The sequence below is a fragment of the Hippopotamus amphibius genome, chromosome 12 (genome assembly GCF_030028045.1).
Source record: "Hippopotamus amphibius kiboko isolate mHipAmp2 chromosome 12, mHipAmp2.hap2, whole genome shotgun sequence".
Lineage (NCBI taxonomy): Eukaryota > Metazoa > Chordata > Mammalia > Artiodactyla > Hippopotamidae > Hippopotamus > Hippopotamus amphibius.
The window spans coordinates 95,938,165-95,952,418 of NC_080197.1; the positions used below are offsets into that span (position 1 = coordinate 95,938,165).

At 38.6% G+C, this 14,254-nt stretch overlaps 1 protein-coding gene across 4 annotated transcripts in view; it reads right to left on the minus strand.

Moving 5' to 3' along the window:
* LRRK2 (leucine rich repeat kinase 2) overlaps positions 1 to 14,254 on the minus strand; it is a 146,270-nt gene that overhangs the window by 43,338 nt on the left and 88,678 nt on the right. For all 4 annotated transcript variants that reach the window (XM_057701760.1, XM_057701758.1, XM_057701757.1 and 1 more), the window contains exons 36-41: positions 13,288 to 13,434; positions 12,954 to 13,145; positions 11,952 to 12,098; positions 8,785 to 8,885; positions 5,863 to 6,053; positions 444 to 604 (exon numbers count right to left, since the gene is read on the minus strand). In XM_057701760.1, the coding sequence (XP_057557743.1) occupies positions 444 to 604; positions 5,863 to 6,053; positions 8,785 to 8,885; positions 11,952 to 12,098; positions 12,954 to 13,145; positions 13,288 to 13,434 (939 nt within the window). The remainder of the gene's footprint in view (positions 1 to 443; positions 605 to 5,862; positions 6,054 to 8,784; positions 8,886 to 11,951; positions 12,099 to 12,953; positions 13,146 to 13,287; positions 13,435 to 14,254) is intronic.

The window sequence follows — 14,254 nt, forward strand, 5'->3', positions numbered from 1 at the left end:
ACAGAAAAGGGTTTGTGAACATGAATTTGGTTTGCCTTATTGTCGAGTAAGTGTTAACAGTAGCTAGGTTAAAACTTTTCAGTTCCTTTTTACCAGAGGTATTGAAAACTTAGAGTACATGCACCCCAATGTTCATTGTAGCACTGTCTATAGCGCACTGTTTAAGAACTCCAACTTTTAAAAATGTAACCTGACATAAAACATACTCGATTTTTTTAATTTGTTTTTTTCCCTAGAAAATTATGTCAGCTGTTTTTTTTTTCCCTTACGGGATACAATGATCAAAATCACAAATGTACTTATTGGGCACAGCTATTCACCCAATGAATATCCGTTCACAGAGTGATAGGCTACAGGGTTCTCTTGATTCTCCTGAACTCAGAACAGAAGTCAGCGGGTATCCATCCTGAAGAGGGAATTATCAAACAAACCTTATCACCTACCTGGTGTGCCCTCCGAGGTTTTTATCCCCATTCTACAGCAGTACTGAGCGATCCCGTAGTCCGCAATCTTGGCGATGACGGCAGCGTTGGGGTACAGGGTGAAGAGCAACACATTGTGCGGCTTCAAGTCGCGGTATATAATCATGGCTGAGTGGAGGTACCTGCCGCAACATGCACAGGAAATCTTACTAAAATGTGATCGCATCATAATACATTTTCTCATTATTTTTAAATATTTATATGTTAATTATGCAAAGCATCAAATTTTCTGTGTGAAGTTTCACCTTCAGAGTTCAGAGATATCATAGAAGAAAATCAAAACATACAAGTCCAGTATCACAGAGCAAGCTTATGCTTTTAAAACAAACAAACAAAAAAGCATGTCAACACTGAAAAGTAATTTAAACTTTAAGGCACAACCACTTTAAGCAAATTACCAGTTTTTAAAGACTTATCTTTTCTATAACATTCAAAAACAACATTCCATTTACACACAGAACTAAACAGACAAGCACATAGTCACTATTGTGGTGAGAAGTTGGCAGCATGGGAAAAGGGAGGAACAGGTGGGAAATTGGGCTTAAAAAATTACTTACTTTAATAATTACTTGAAAGGAATTCTGAATTCCCTCAATATCATGTGAATATTTTAATTAGTTTAAAATGTAAATATGTTAAACAAGAATTGATAGTATTTTGTTATAACTTCCATTTATTTAACAGTTTTAATTTTCTTAAAATCATAGAGAAGTTTTTCTTAGCTTTTAAAATTCTCTCTATTTCATCTCACCTTCGATATTTATTTTTTTCTGACTAAAATATTTCCTCATTTTTTGGAAAAAAATAGTAACAAATCAAAATAAAAGACTTTTCTAGCTCTCAATACTATACTGTTTAAAGATATAATTTATTTTAAACCCAATTCTATTATAAATTCTCAAAGAACATTTTGGAGTGAGAGTTAGAATGAGTAAAACATTGTCTTGGGAAAGGTGGTGTGGGGGATTTTAAAGTCTTTCTTTTAGAAACTGACCCATTCAACCATCAGCAACTAGAGTTGGACACTCACTGTAGGCGAAGAATAAAAAAATAGATAATATAAAAAACAAAACAAAGTTTTCACCTCAACCAGGTATTGTCCATTCTGGAAATATGGCCAAAGAGCTATTACTGTGTCCCAACTACTAAAGCAACTCTATTACCTTTCCTTACACCCACAAAATTCAATTTCCCCCAATTCTGTTTACCCTGCCCTGTGACATGAAACTTGCCATAGCTCTGCACATGATCTCACAACTATATTACGTCCTACCATGAAAGAACAATTTTTGACAGAACTTAATAGAGGTAAATTTAAATCCCTTGTCTGTGGCTTTTGGTTTAGGTTCACATTATATCAATAAATATTTACTCCATTACCTAGTACCAATCGCTGCTAGAGGGATTAGGAGCGGAGTGACAGCAGTACCCTGAACTTTCCATTGATTGATGGAAGTGTATGTATCATTTAACTGTATCAACTAATGCAGTAGAAGGTTCTTTCTCTTCCAGGATGTAGTTAGGACGTTTGACATTAGGCCTATTCCTTTCAGTCAACATATTTTTGGCTGAAAAGTAAAATAGATGTACTAATAAAGCTGACCTTAACAATAAGTAATGGGCTTAAAAGAAAACTTTACTAAGGGCTTACTGAAAGTCCATTAGCTACTCTTGCCCTGCTGAAGAGACAAGCTGGGAGATTAAGAAGAAAAAAGTTAAAGCCAAGTCACGTATAAATGAATAGCATCCAAACCCTTCATAATACACGCCTCTTTCAGAATATTTATAGAATACAGACTGTCTCAGAATACTTTCCAAAGGTTAAAAAATTAGTTAAGCTTAATTTGAAATAATGTCAGTCGGAGGGAAAGATTATCTGGATTAGTTGAAATGTTCAATTATAGAATTTCATCGTAAAAGTACACTTTTAATAGCTTTTAATAGGATAGCAGAATAGCTTTCAAAATATTCACAAGTGCAGATCTTCCCTTACTAAGAATAATTCAGCCATAATTTATGTATTATATGACAATGAGCACTGTGAACTATTTTATTAAAACAAACCAGTCTAAACTCAACTAGTTGTTTTTCAAGGTGTGATTGTCCTCGATGTTGCTAAGAAACTCCTTTATAACTTAAACTTTACCTCATCCTAAAGAGAATTATTCCAGAAATAGAATGCCTTCATTCATCTAACAAATACATATTGCGCATCTCTGAGGGAGACCCTGGGGATATAAAGTCATCACTGTCTCCCTGCTCTTGAGGGGCCACAACCTAGAAGGAGAGACAGATGTTCAAACAAGGCTGCAGAAATGTGATGAGTACCAAATACTAGGGAAGCCAGAGGAAGAAAAACACACAGGTACAGACAGCAAAGCAGACTCCTCCACTAGACTGTAAGTTTTCAACCCTGATAAGAGCAATACAATCTCTATCTTTCCCTCTTCAGCAGCCAGCACAAAGTCCTGCACGGAGACTCAAGAAACATGTGTTGGCCAGGCCAGCTCTTCAGGGTGCAGCCAGACATCATTGTGGAGATGGTATGTGAGCAAATTCTAGAGGAAAATGAGTTCTCTAGGCAGACAATTTTTTGAAAAGACAGGAATGACAAATGCAAAGACAGACATGAATGCCAATGAGAAGTCAAGCCCTTCAGCATGGTTAGAATGAGGGCAGTGGAATGGAAGGAGGCTGGAGAGGCAGGCAAGAGGCATACACATACGCCAAGGAGTTTGGCTGTATTCTGCAGATAACTTGGAATGCCTGGGAATTTCAAGCATAATTAGGTTTTTATTTTAGAAGAATATAATATCAGAAATATTCTGATGATTCCCTGGAGGTAACAGACCAAGTCAGCAGTAGTGGCATAAAAATAAATTAAAAGATGATGTAAAATAGTCAAGGACCTGGCGGACAAATAAGTACTTACTTTTATGGGGGAGGGGGTTGGTCTAGATGTGATAACAAAGACCTTTCTTTGTTGGCAAATGGGAGATACAAGATAAAGAACAGAGTCTTGGTGGAAGGGAAAAAAAGTAAATTCAATTTTCAAAATACTGAAACAGAAACTTATGGGAAATATAGGTGACTATAGCTTCAAAGGTAGTTGAGAATTACAATAAAGAACTCAAAGCAGCAGACAGAGAGGTAAGCTAATAGTTGAAGGCAAGACTGCAAAAGAGAAAATATGCAACATGAAGAAAGTTCTTGTATGTCACTCTAAACAGTTCCATCATTTAAGAGACTGAAGAGGCATGTGACTTTATTGTCTCTTTCTACCTCCGTAGTTATAGCTTTACGCTAAAATATATTTGGGAAGACAAACCCTAATGCTGAGTTTCTAAAAATACACTTGGTGCTGGTAGAAGATTGATGGTTACTGAAATCTACTAGCCTCTTGTGGCTCAAGATCCAGAAAGCTACCTTGGCATTATGCTGAGAACAAATCAGGCAAATGCTTGGAAAATATGATGAGATTTTATTTACTTTATCAGAAACTGCTGGATGATGTTTTCCAAACAGCGATGAATTTTTAAAAGATTAATTATTCATTTTATAAATAAGCACTTTGGGAATTACGTGGAAAATTTAGGGAAAAACTAGGACCTGGAATCAGTTAAATTAAGGAAAATGACCAATACAGCTTTTGGAATTACAAAAATACATAGTTGCACTTCATCTGGATTACTTTCGTTCAAGGTTCCCCCTGGTGTTCAAAAGCAGATGTAGCAACTCGGATCCAAATCTTTGCATTCCTGTTTCATATAAAAATCTGTGTTTTTCAATAGCTCCTGGACTCTTTCAGGAAAGGAAATCTACTTATTTTATTCTCCTATTATATTCCCTATACGGTATTAACAGCTATATCCTATATATCAATAGTTTCGTTTTATTTGTTTGTGATCAGTGTTTGTTTTCCTTACCACCGATTCCATTTACATTTCTGGATATTGCTCGAAAGGAACAGACACTATTTAAGAAGGGAAGGAGGAGAAGGAAATTTGCATCCATTTTGTGGCTACCATGTACCAGGCACTGTCTTTCTTCCTTCCTCCTTCTTCCCTCTCTTCCCAGTGCCAACACGTGTAATGAGAATGCGCTGTTCTAGGTGCTGCGGTACGATGGTGAACAAGATGAAAAATCCCTGTTATCGCGGTACTTACATTCTGGTGGCAAAGAAAGACAATAAACAAATTTTTAAAATAAAAACATAAAGAATACCGGCAGTGATAAGTGCTACAGGTGCCAGAGAGACATAAGGTAGTCAGGGACATCCTCTCTGAGGAGAAACCTGAATGAAACGAGAAGTCAGCCACGAGGATATCTGGAGGTCAGACATTGTGGCCGAGAGAAGAGCTGGTATAAAGCCTCTGGCATATTCCAGAAATCTCAGGGAGGCGAGCGGCTGAGCACAGTGACCAGAAAGCAAGGTAGGAGAGAGCTGATAACAGGAGAAAGATGTGACCCGACTTCCATGTTAGAACAATCACTCTGGCTACCATGTGAAATTATACGGGGGGCAAAGGTGAAAGCAGGGAGACCAGCTGGGCGAGGAGAGAACGACAGCAGCTTAGATTCTGCAGGGAGGGAGAGAAGTTGAGAGAAGGAGCTGCACTGAGATATGTTTGCTAAAGATATTTGCTGAAGGATTGCATGTGGCATGTGAGGAAGGACCGAAGGATGATTCCAAGGTGACACAACTGGATGACCAGAGATGGGGAGCGGTGGAGAAGGGGGAGATCAAGAGTTGAATCTGAGATGTCTTCAACGATTACAGAAGTCAAAACACTCTGCAGTATTAGGCACAGCTTAGAGACTACAAAAAAGAGAACCAGATCAAAGGAAAGGAAGTGTGTAGACAGTCCCTCTGTCCCCAAAGGCCGTGGCCTTTGCACTCTGCTGTGCTGCCCCTCCAAGGCCCTGCCTGGCTGCTGTCCAGCCGCAGCACTGGGTGCGCCACTATGGTCTTGCAGGACAACCCGACTCAAATCACTCTAGTCCCCTACAGAAATATGGCCTCATCTTTTCTCGTTAGAATTATCCATGATAACTGACACTTTCCTTGAAACTCTGAAGCCTCACCTATATGATTTTAGGGAAGGTAGGTCAATGCAGGGTTCAGATCATGGGCTCTGGAGCAGGACTCCTGGATTCAAACTCTACTTCTGCTAGCTATGAGGTCTGCATGCTCTTCCTATTCTTATTTTATGAAATTATAAAATCTGATCGGGGAAACGGTAGTTTTACACCCAAACAGCTTGTGAAATATTACCAGGACACACTGTTACAGGGAAGCGCTCTTCTCAAAGTCTGAGAGTAAGTCTGGGCTCACACTTATCATGACCTGAATAGAAGACAGCACGATCCAATCAATCACCTCAAGCCATCAGCCACATGCAGTGCGATCCTGTGCTGCAACGTTCTGGTGAGGCTGGCTTTGTCGTGCTGAAGCAGGCGGTCCAGGGAACCCTTGGAAGCTAACTCCATCACCAACATGCGAGGACGAATCCCAGCTGCCAGCAGAGATATTAAGCTGGGATGGTGGAGGTGGCAAAGCACCACCAGCTCCTGCAAAGTCAAAAATCATTTAAGAGTAACAGACAATCGGCTCTTACCCAAGTGTCTCCTTCCTTCAGTCCATCAACACTTGGAGCACAATTTTCCCTGAGTGACTGGATTATATAGCAAACTTTTCGTGTCTTCGTTGAGCTTTTTTATATTTTCCACACTTTCAGAATTGAACTACTGGTTTTGCAACTGTATTCTGAATTAAAATTTTAAGTTCTCTTTTTCCACTTGCTCTGCTTTATCGGAACATTTAATGCTGGGACAGTACCCACATTGTGGACACACGAAAAGGTCATGTCAGTCTTACCTACTGACTTCTCCTTAGCCACAGAATCCTTCTCAGCCCAACATCCTGGGCAGCCACTATTGATCAACTGCCCTTTGGGGCATGTGAGGTACAACCTGCCTATTATCTCCGGTTTAATGACTAGAAAGGTTTAGGGAGAGGAATGTCTAAGCCTACAGAAACATATGGCACCACCCCCAGCTGAAAACTCTCTAATGACTCCCTGTTACTTTTTGATTAAGATCCCATGCACTTACACAGCCTTTATGGCCTGACCTGATCTGGCCTCAGCCCATCTCTCAAATCGCATCTCCTTTCTCTCTCTTCCTCATTCACCACCCTTCCGCCACACTGGTGTTCATTAAATCCCCATCACCGCACACACCCAGCTCCCTCCTTCCGGCCACAGAGTCTTTGCCCTTGCTGATCCCTCTGCCTAGAAATCCCTTCACCCTTCGCATAGCAAAAGGCTTCCTGCCATTCAAGTCTTAGCCCAACACAAAACTCTTACTTCCTCAGACTGACCTGCCTTGGACCACCCTTATTAAAAGAAAGCAACCCCCAGGTGCAACAATCTCTCTCTAATCCAAGAAGTCAGCTCGAACAGAGGTCTCCATCCTGATTCCTGGGCCACATCACGTGAGACTTTACAATCTCTTTCATGATATAGTTGTTTTTTAATTCCATACACATGTGATTCTGTATATTTCACTCTACTCTGAAACTGTATTTAGTTGAAATTTATAGCTTATGTGGTATTAAATTGATTCATGTTTTAAATTATGATTTCTGCAGAAGCTCTGCTTCTTAACAACCAGCTTCAAAGATGGGGAGTATCAGTGCCAACTGCATCTAACAGGAAACTGAAGTGTGAAGAATTCTGCAAGCTGAAGAATAAAGGCTCAGTGCCCTGCGAGGAGATTTTTCAAGAACACGGGCTTCAGACTGCAATCATACTTCCTTAGTAGATAAAAATCTTCTTCTTCTTCTATGTCTGATTAGCTCAGTTGGCTAAAACTGATGAGAACAAGTCAAGGTAGCTTTGTTTTCTTTCTCAGGCACAGACAGAAGCCTAATCCAAACTTCCTATCCTAGAAAAACACCTCACTGATTGCAAAGAGTAAGGAGCAGAAGAGTTGTAACAGATCAGCCCCGATTCATGACCACAGGTAGAATGACCCTCAAAACGCAGCACTGAAGTGTTTTCCTTTCCTTTTCTTTTTTTTTTTAGAAGCATATTACACACGCTCTACTGTTTCTATTTCTTCTACCATTTCCTTGGTTTACCCAGCTGCCCATGCACTAACCAATCCCATATATCCTTCTAGTGTTCCGATTTCCAACAAGGTTCCCTGAGCACATTACATACAATTTGAAACATGTTGAAGACTAATGATCAAGACTGAAAAATCAATTTATACAGCAAACTGCCTACAGAAAGAAAGAGATTGTACCCAGACTTGGTTCACTGACTTACAAAATATTATACACAAATATTTATTAGCTTATTCCTAGAGTTACAGTGTAACTTTTGGTACTAGTAATCAAAATTACTCTGGGATATTTTACACACACATGAAATTATTTTCATTACTCAAAGTAACTAATATGTTGCAACTGCATTTTTTTTGTTTACATAAGGTATTTAGATTCAGATTCAGGCACAATTTTTTGTTAATAAATCAAGAAAAAAATAGGAATGAATAGATTCAAAGATATGGTTGAGTTCTGGTGTAAGATTGCAGAATTCACATTGGATTTTATCTCTCCTCTCACCCTGTCTCTCTCACTCACCCCTACTATTAGGAAAGACTCAAAAAAAAGAAATAAATCCCCACCAATATTCAAAACTCTTGAAAGGGTACTGGAGTGACTGCTCTTGGTTATGCAATTCAATCCACCTTCACGCTTCCTAAAAGTACCCTGACTTTTGCTGAGGTATCCAACCCTCACCCAAGCAGCCCAATTAGGGGAACTGACACCAATCCCCGCTTCAAGGAAAGGTAGGGATATTTTAAATAATACTCTGCATCATCGCAGTGATTGGTCTAAGCCAATCAGCAACAGCACTGCCCCGAACATCAGTGCTTGCTGAGAAAAGAATACGTGACTTAACTGAGCCCAAGAGAAGTTTTTAAGTGGACTGCTGTTGTATGGATTTTGGTTCCTTTCAATTACAGAAATGGAAAAGGGGTACCCTCGTTTCTTCTGTGCTTGTGTAGCCTGGAACAAGAATTCTCAGAATACTGTCTTGTCTTTGTTTTTCAACAGGAGAAACAAAACAAACCTATTTCACTCCACTAAGAAAGGACAAGCGTGGGATTTCATAACTAAACTCAAGTAAACTTTGGGGGGAAATATGGTCATTACAAATGCATGCAAAACAAGAGTTCCAGGAGATTAACAATGTATGATATAATGTAATAATATTGTCACATTTCTTACTTGTCTTAACAGTCTAAGTGATGTATGTTTATTAAAAATCTTCACAGCCACTTCTTCTCCTTCATAGGCTGCTCGATAAACAGATCCAAAACTGCCGTCACCTTTCGAAAAGAAAATACAAAGCTTAGGTTAATCTATGCCAGCAGAAAAACTCAATAAATTGTATCTTTTGTAATTAAATGTTTCCAAGAGAAATCTGACCCACTAGTTTCACTGAATCAAGTCTGCTTTAATGCTTTCTCTTCCTTCTTGGACTCCATGAACTAAAATAGAGTTTCAGAGGAAAACGAAGGCTACAGTAACAGTTAAATATTGGATTCAAAATAGGACTGGGCAAACAGGAGAAGGAAAAGAGAGGGAAAGCAAGTGAGGGGGAAGCGAGACAATGGGTTCCCCTCAATCTGAACAGCTACTGAGGCAAAGAAAAATTTAATGAGCAGAAAAAAGAAATACACTCTAGGGAAAAATAAAAATTTCAGGTGGGAGTAGTAGAGATTTCTAATATTTTAAAGCCCTTCCCTATTTCATAATCGCTGCCATATTAAAATGGAGTATGGGCTGTCACATCCTTTAAGAAACGCAGAGCAAAAATAAGGTTAAGGACTGCTATTGTATACTTGTGACAAAAAGGTTTGAAAAAATTGACTAGCAAATAATACCAGCAAAGTACCTCTATTGTGGCTCTCTGGAAAAACAGTCCCTCAAAGAGGAAATGCACCCCCCTATAACTCTTGAGATAGACACACAAAACTCCACATATGTGTATTTTAAAGTATTCAGTTGACCCCTGAATAACACACTATATGGAGTTAGGGATGCAGAAGCCCTGAGCGCAGTGGAAAATCCACACACTGCTGTCTCTGCCTTGAAAACAAAGGAACTGAAAAATGCCTCAGCCAAGGAAAGGAAGCTGAAACAGTTTGGATACAAATCAGGGCTCAGATCCTAGTACTTTTGCTTCCACACACCATAATCTCTAATTGAACACAAACATTCCCCTACATTTAGTTAAATATCTGTAAAATAAAAATAAAGGAACTTTACGTATTGAAAAAAAAAATCACAGATAAGTGGACCCATACTGTTCAGATCTGTGTTGTTCATGGGTCAACTGTATTTACAAAAACGAGTCTCCTGATATTCACAAGTCTATTAATACGTGTCTAATAGTAACTGCCATCTGGGACGGAAAAGGTTAACTGAAGGCCTAAAATTCACTCCTGCCAAACAAGGAAAATGGGGAAGGGGGGGGATGAATGACCTCCCCCAGGTCACCCCAGCATAAAGGTACCAGGGTGTCTCTGATTATAGAATATTTTTAGAAGGATTTATCTGATTTGTTTAGATAAGTGGCCCTCAAGCAGGGTGATGTTGCTCCCTGTCCCCAGCCCCGACCTTTGACAGTGTTTGGAGACATTTTTGATTGTCAAATCTGAGATGGGGTGAAGAGATACTACTGACAGCTCCTCAGTAGTCAGTGGAGAGGCCAAGGATGGTGCTAAAAACCTGCAATGCGTAGGACACCCCTCATGACAAAGAATTATCCAATCCCAAACAGCAATAGTGCAGAGGTGGAGAAACCCTGATCCAGACTGCTTTTATTGTAAATAAACATGGAATTTATGAGTTTATGGGAAATGGGCTAGAGAATGGGGAGTACTTATATAAACATTTTCCTATCTGCGTAATTAAAGAATATAAAACACAGGTGCTTTTGAAGGTGGTCAAAAGGTGCAAACTTCCAGTTATAAGGTACATAAATACTAGGGATGTAATGTACAACATGATAACTACAGTTAACACTGCTATATAATATATATGAAAGTTAAGAGAGTAAATCCTAAGAGTTCTCATCACAAGAAAAAAAAATATTTTTTCTTTTTCTTTTCTTTTTTATTATATATGCAATGATGGATGTTAACTAAAGTTACTGTGGTGATCATTTCACCACACATGTAAGTCAAGTCATTATGCTGTGAGCCTTAAACTTATGCAGTGCTGTGTGTCAATTACACCTCAATAACACTGGGGAAAAAACACAGGGGTTTCAAAAATGAACTTTTTGAGCATTTCTACATAACACTGCTCAAAACAGGTCCATTAATTTGAAACACAGTAAAAGGGTACATTTTGGGGAGCTGTATCTGTGGGCTTGAGACTCTTTCAGAGAAAGAAAATAATATGTCTGGTACTTGCCTGCATCTTTCAAACCACAAGTCAGATTTGGTGTTGGTTAAGCTCTAAGAGTCGGTGTTAACAATTCAGCGTTCTGTGTTAACCTACTATTACTAACGTATTCACTCCCAGAGTTCAAAAGCATTTAAAATCATTCTAAATTTCCCAATCAAGGTAAATAATAAAGGTACAAAGGAGCTTATTTACCACCAACATTGTTTGTTAATAATAGTAATACCCTGACGCGTAATTTAGTCATTCTCTCCATGGAAAAAGTTAAAATTAAATGTATATACACATAACAACAAGTACTCCACAAAGTCAAGTCGGAATTGTCTTCAAATACTTTACATTAAATCAACTCAATAACTCTCCACAGCTCTCAAGGGCTCTCAGGAATGTTTAGAACTTGAGTATATCACCAATTTAATGCGTCCAAATTTTTAATCCCAAATTGGTTTTTTGTGAATATTTTAATGAAAATTTATGTCATACCGAGTAACAAAACTGCTACTGTGACAACATAGAGGTGTTCTTCCTTTACTTATTCTTTTTGCGACTGAAAAATGGCTGCATTACTCAATTGAAAACTTCCTAAATGCCTTCCCTATCACTGGCAATTAAAGCAAATGCAAGGAAATATTTCACAAATATGTGTGTTTCCATGGTGGTCCCATCATCTCAAACCCAGCCTACAAAAGTTCCGTTTTTTGTTTTTTTTTTGGCCATGCCCCGAGGCTTGCAGGAGATCTTAGTTCCCCCAACCAGGGACAGACCCCACACCCCCTGCAGTGGAAGTGTGGAAACAACTTCCTGCCAGGAAAGTCCCAACATGAGATTACTTTAAACTCTATTATCCCAAAGGAAAAACATTACAAAAAATATATGAAGACACTAAAAACCATGACAATATAATTATATGTCAATATTTTCTAGACTATAAATAAAAACTGCACCCTAGTTTTTATTCTCAAACCAACAAAAATAGTTACCTAAGAGAAACTCTGGAGCTTGTTCAAATTCCAACTCATCATTATTCAACATAATATTTCTAGGCAGGTCAGCCAAAATCAAGTCCGGAGCAATCTGAGATATGGGAATGGTGAGCCTTGGTTGATCTGGATTTACTAGGAGGTCTCCTGAGAAATACATAAAACATTTTTTCAAAGACCAACTTTTAAGTTGTACATAGTTTGTCCTTTTGATTTACAGAAATAATAACATATTTCTAATCACTCTTTTAGGCTTTCTTACCAATGTTATTTTTCTCTAGAAAATCTGAGAAAGTTTTAAAAGTTGAATTAATATCTATCAACTTGGAATTCTAAATACTTGTTCCTGGGTTTACTCACTAGAAAGCAGAATTCAGAACTGCCTTAGACTATTGATACATGACTAGGAAATTATATATTCTTTACTTTTACAGCATTCATGGTGCATTGAACATGTGGTTGACAGTGCGAAGTTACTTCCACGTGTCATCTATTTTAATCCTCATAACTATTCTATGATGTAGGTTTGGTCCGTATTCTCATTTCACAGATGAGGTTATGTCGCTCAATAGCTAGTATTCAAACTCTCAAACCCGCATTTTTTCTGAATCTAGAGTATAAGATCTTACTAGTAATAAACATATTTTCCTGAACTGTCACTACAATTGAATGTATTGACAGTATCCTCTAACTCAGGGGTCCCCAACCTGGCCTCAGACCAGTTGTGGTCTGCGGGCTCTTACAAACTGGGCCACACAGGTGGAGGTGAGTGGCAAGGATGCCAGTGGCGCTTCATCCACCACTCCCCATCGCTTGAACCATCCCCCTAACCCCCATCCATGGAAAAGTTGTCTTCCATGAAACCAGTTCCTGGTGCCAAAAAAGGTTGGGGACTACTGCATCCCTAATGGATAAGCATAATTTTTATATCTATTTCAAAACTCACTTCACAAATATTGAAAGGATCACTTGAAAACAGCTGTAAGTTGTGTCAACACATACCTTCTTCTGCTTTCTTCATCAAGTTGTCAAGTAAGATCTTTTGATGTTCTTCACCATCATTAAAACTATATAATGCCCATTTCTTCAACAGAGTTTCTCCTTCACCACAAATATCAATCTCCAATAACCCAGGAAACCACTCTTCCATGAGAGAATCAATGTGGTCCACAACTTGGCCCAAAAGAATACAGCCTACATAATCCAAAGAAGACCTCATCAACACCCTAGCTGAGTCCTAGTCTGTCACAAAACTGCAAAGAGGAACTATAAGGTTTTTTTTAAAGTTTAGGTTTCTTTAGTGGTACAATTCAAAGTTTTGAAGTAATTTCCTTACCTTTCCTACAAGAAGGAACTGTAATTTTTAAGAAACTCTCTGGGTGATTATCTAAGACTTCGGATCCTACCAAGCAATAAGCTTCAGGAGACCAATTCAAGTAGATCCCTTGTCGCCAGTACATTCTGTTTGGGCGAAGTGCTCGTTCTGAAAGAAGTTTAAATGAACCCAAATACAGCTATTAATTATTAGCTGCTCCACAAATTAAATGGGAAAAGTCACTGCACACACCACAAATGACAGTAATAGAGATATATTTGTTGTGAAGGAAAGTACTGGAATGGTTAATGATGAGTCCTCATCCATATCTATTAAATATAATATTAAATATTTTATCCTCAATTTTGGAATGAAATAAACAAAATGCCCAGCAGACAACCTAAGATAAATTTCAGGTTCACGGTGTTAAGTAGGTTAGTATGTGTAATAGATGAAGAAAGAGAATCATAAATAAGTTCCCATAACTTTTAAAAAGAGGTTGGTGGTCATGCTAAAACCAACACTTTGATGTGATGTAATTTTCTATATGTCGATTAACTGCAAGCAAGATAAGGCTTATTTCGGAATACAGTACCACCTCCATAAAGCTGATTTTTGAGCACACAGAAAATTGTATTTTCCCTTTGGAGCACTAAGACCTCTCTTCCAGGAGGAAGAGCTGGCACCATAAACACCCATTTTTACCCTTTTCTGTAAACCCCTGAGGGATGGTGCAGCACAACAGAGCTATTACAGTCCCCATACAGAATGGTCAAGAACTATCACACTGTTAAATAAAATTCCCTAACTGCAGTGGTGGTCACTTCTAGTTTTTCTTTATTTGCACGTGTGTGTGTGTGTGCGCGCGCGCACGTGTGTGTGTAGGTGAGTGGGTGTGTTTAAACCAATGATTCTTAGTAATTTCACCTTTTAAAATTGCTGCTTCTAGTCTGCTTTAGCGTGCAAAGTGAGATATTCACACGCATTG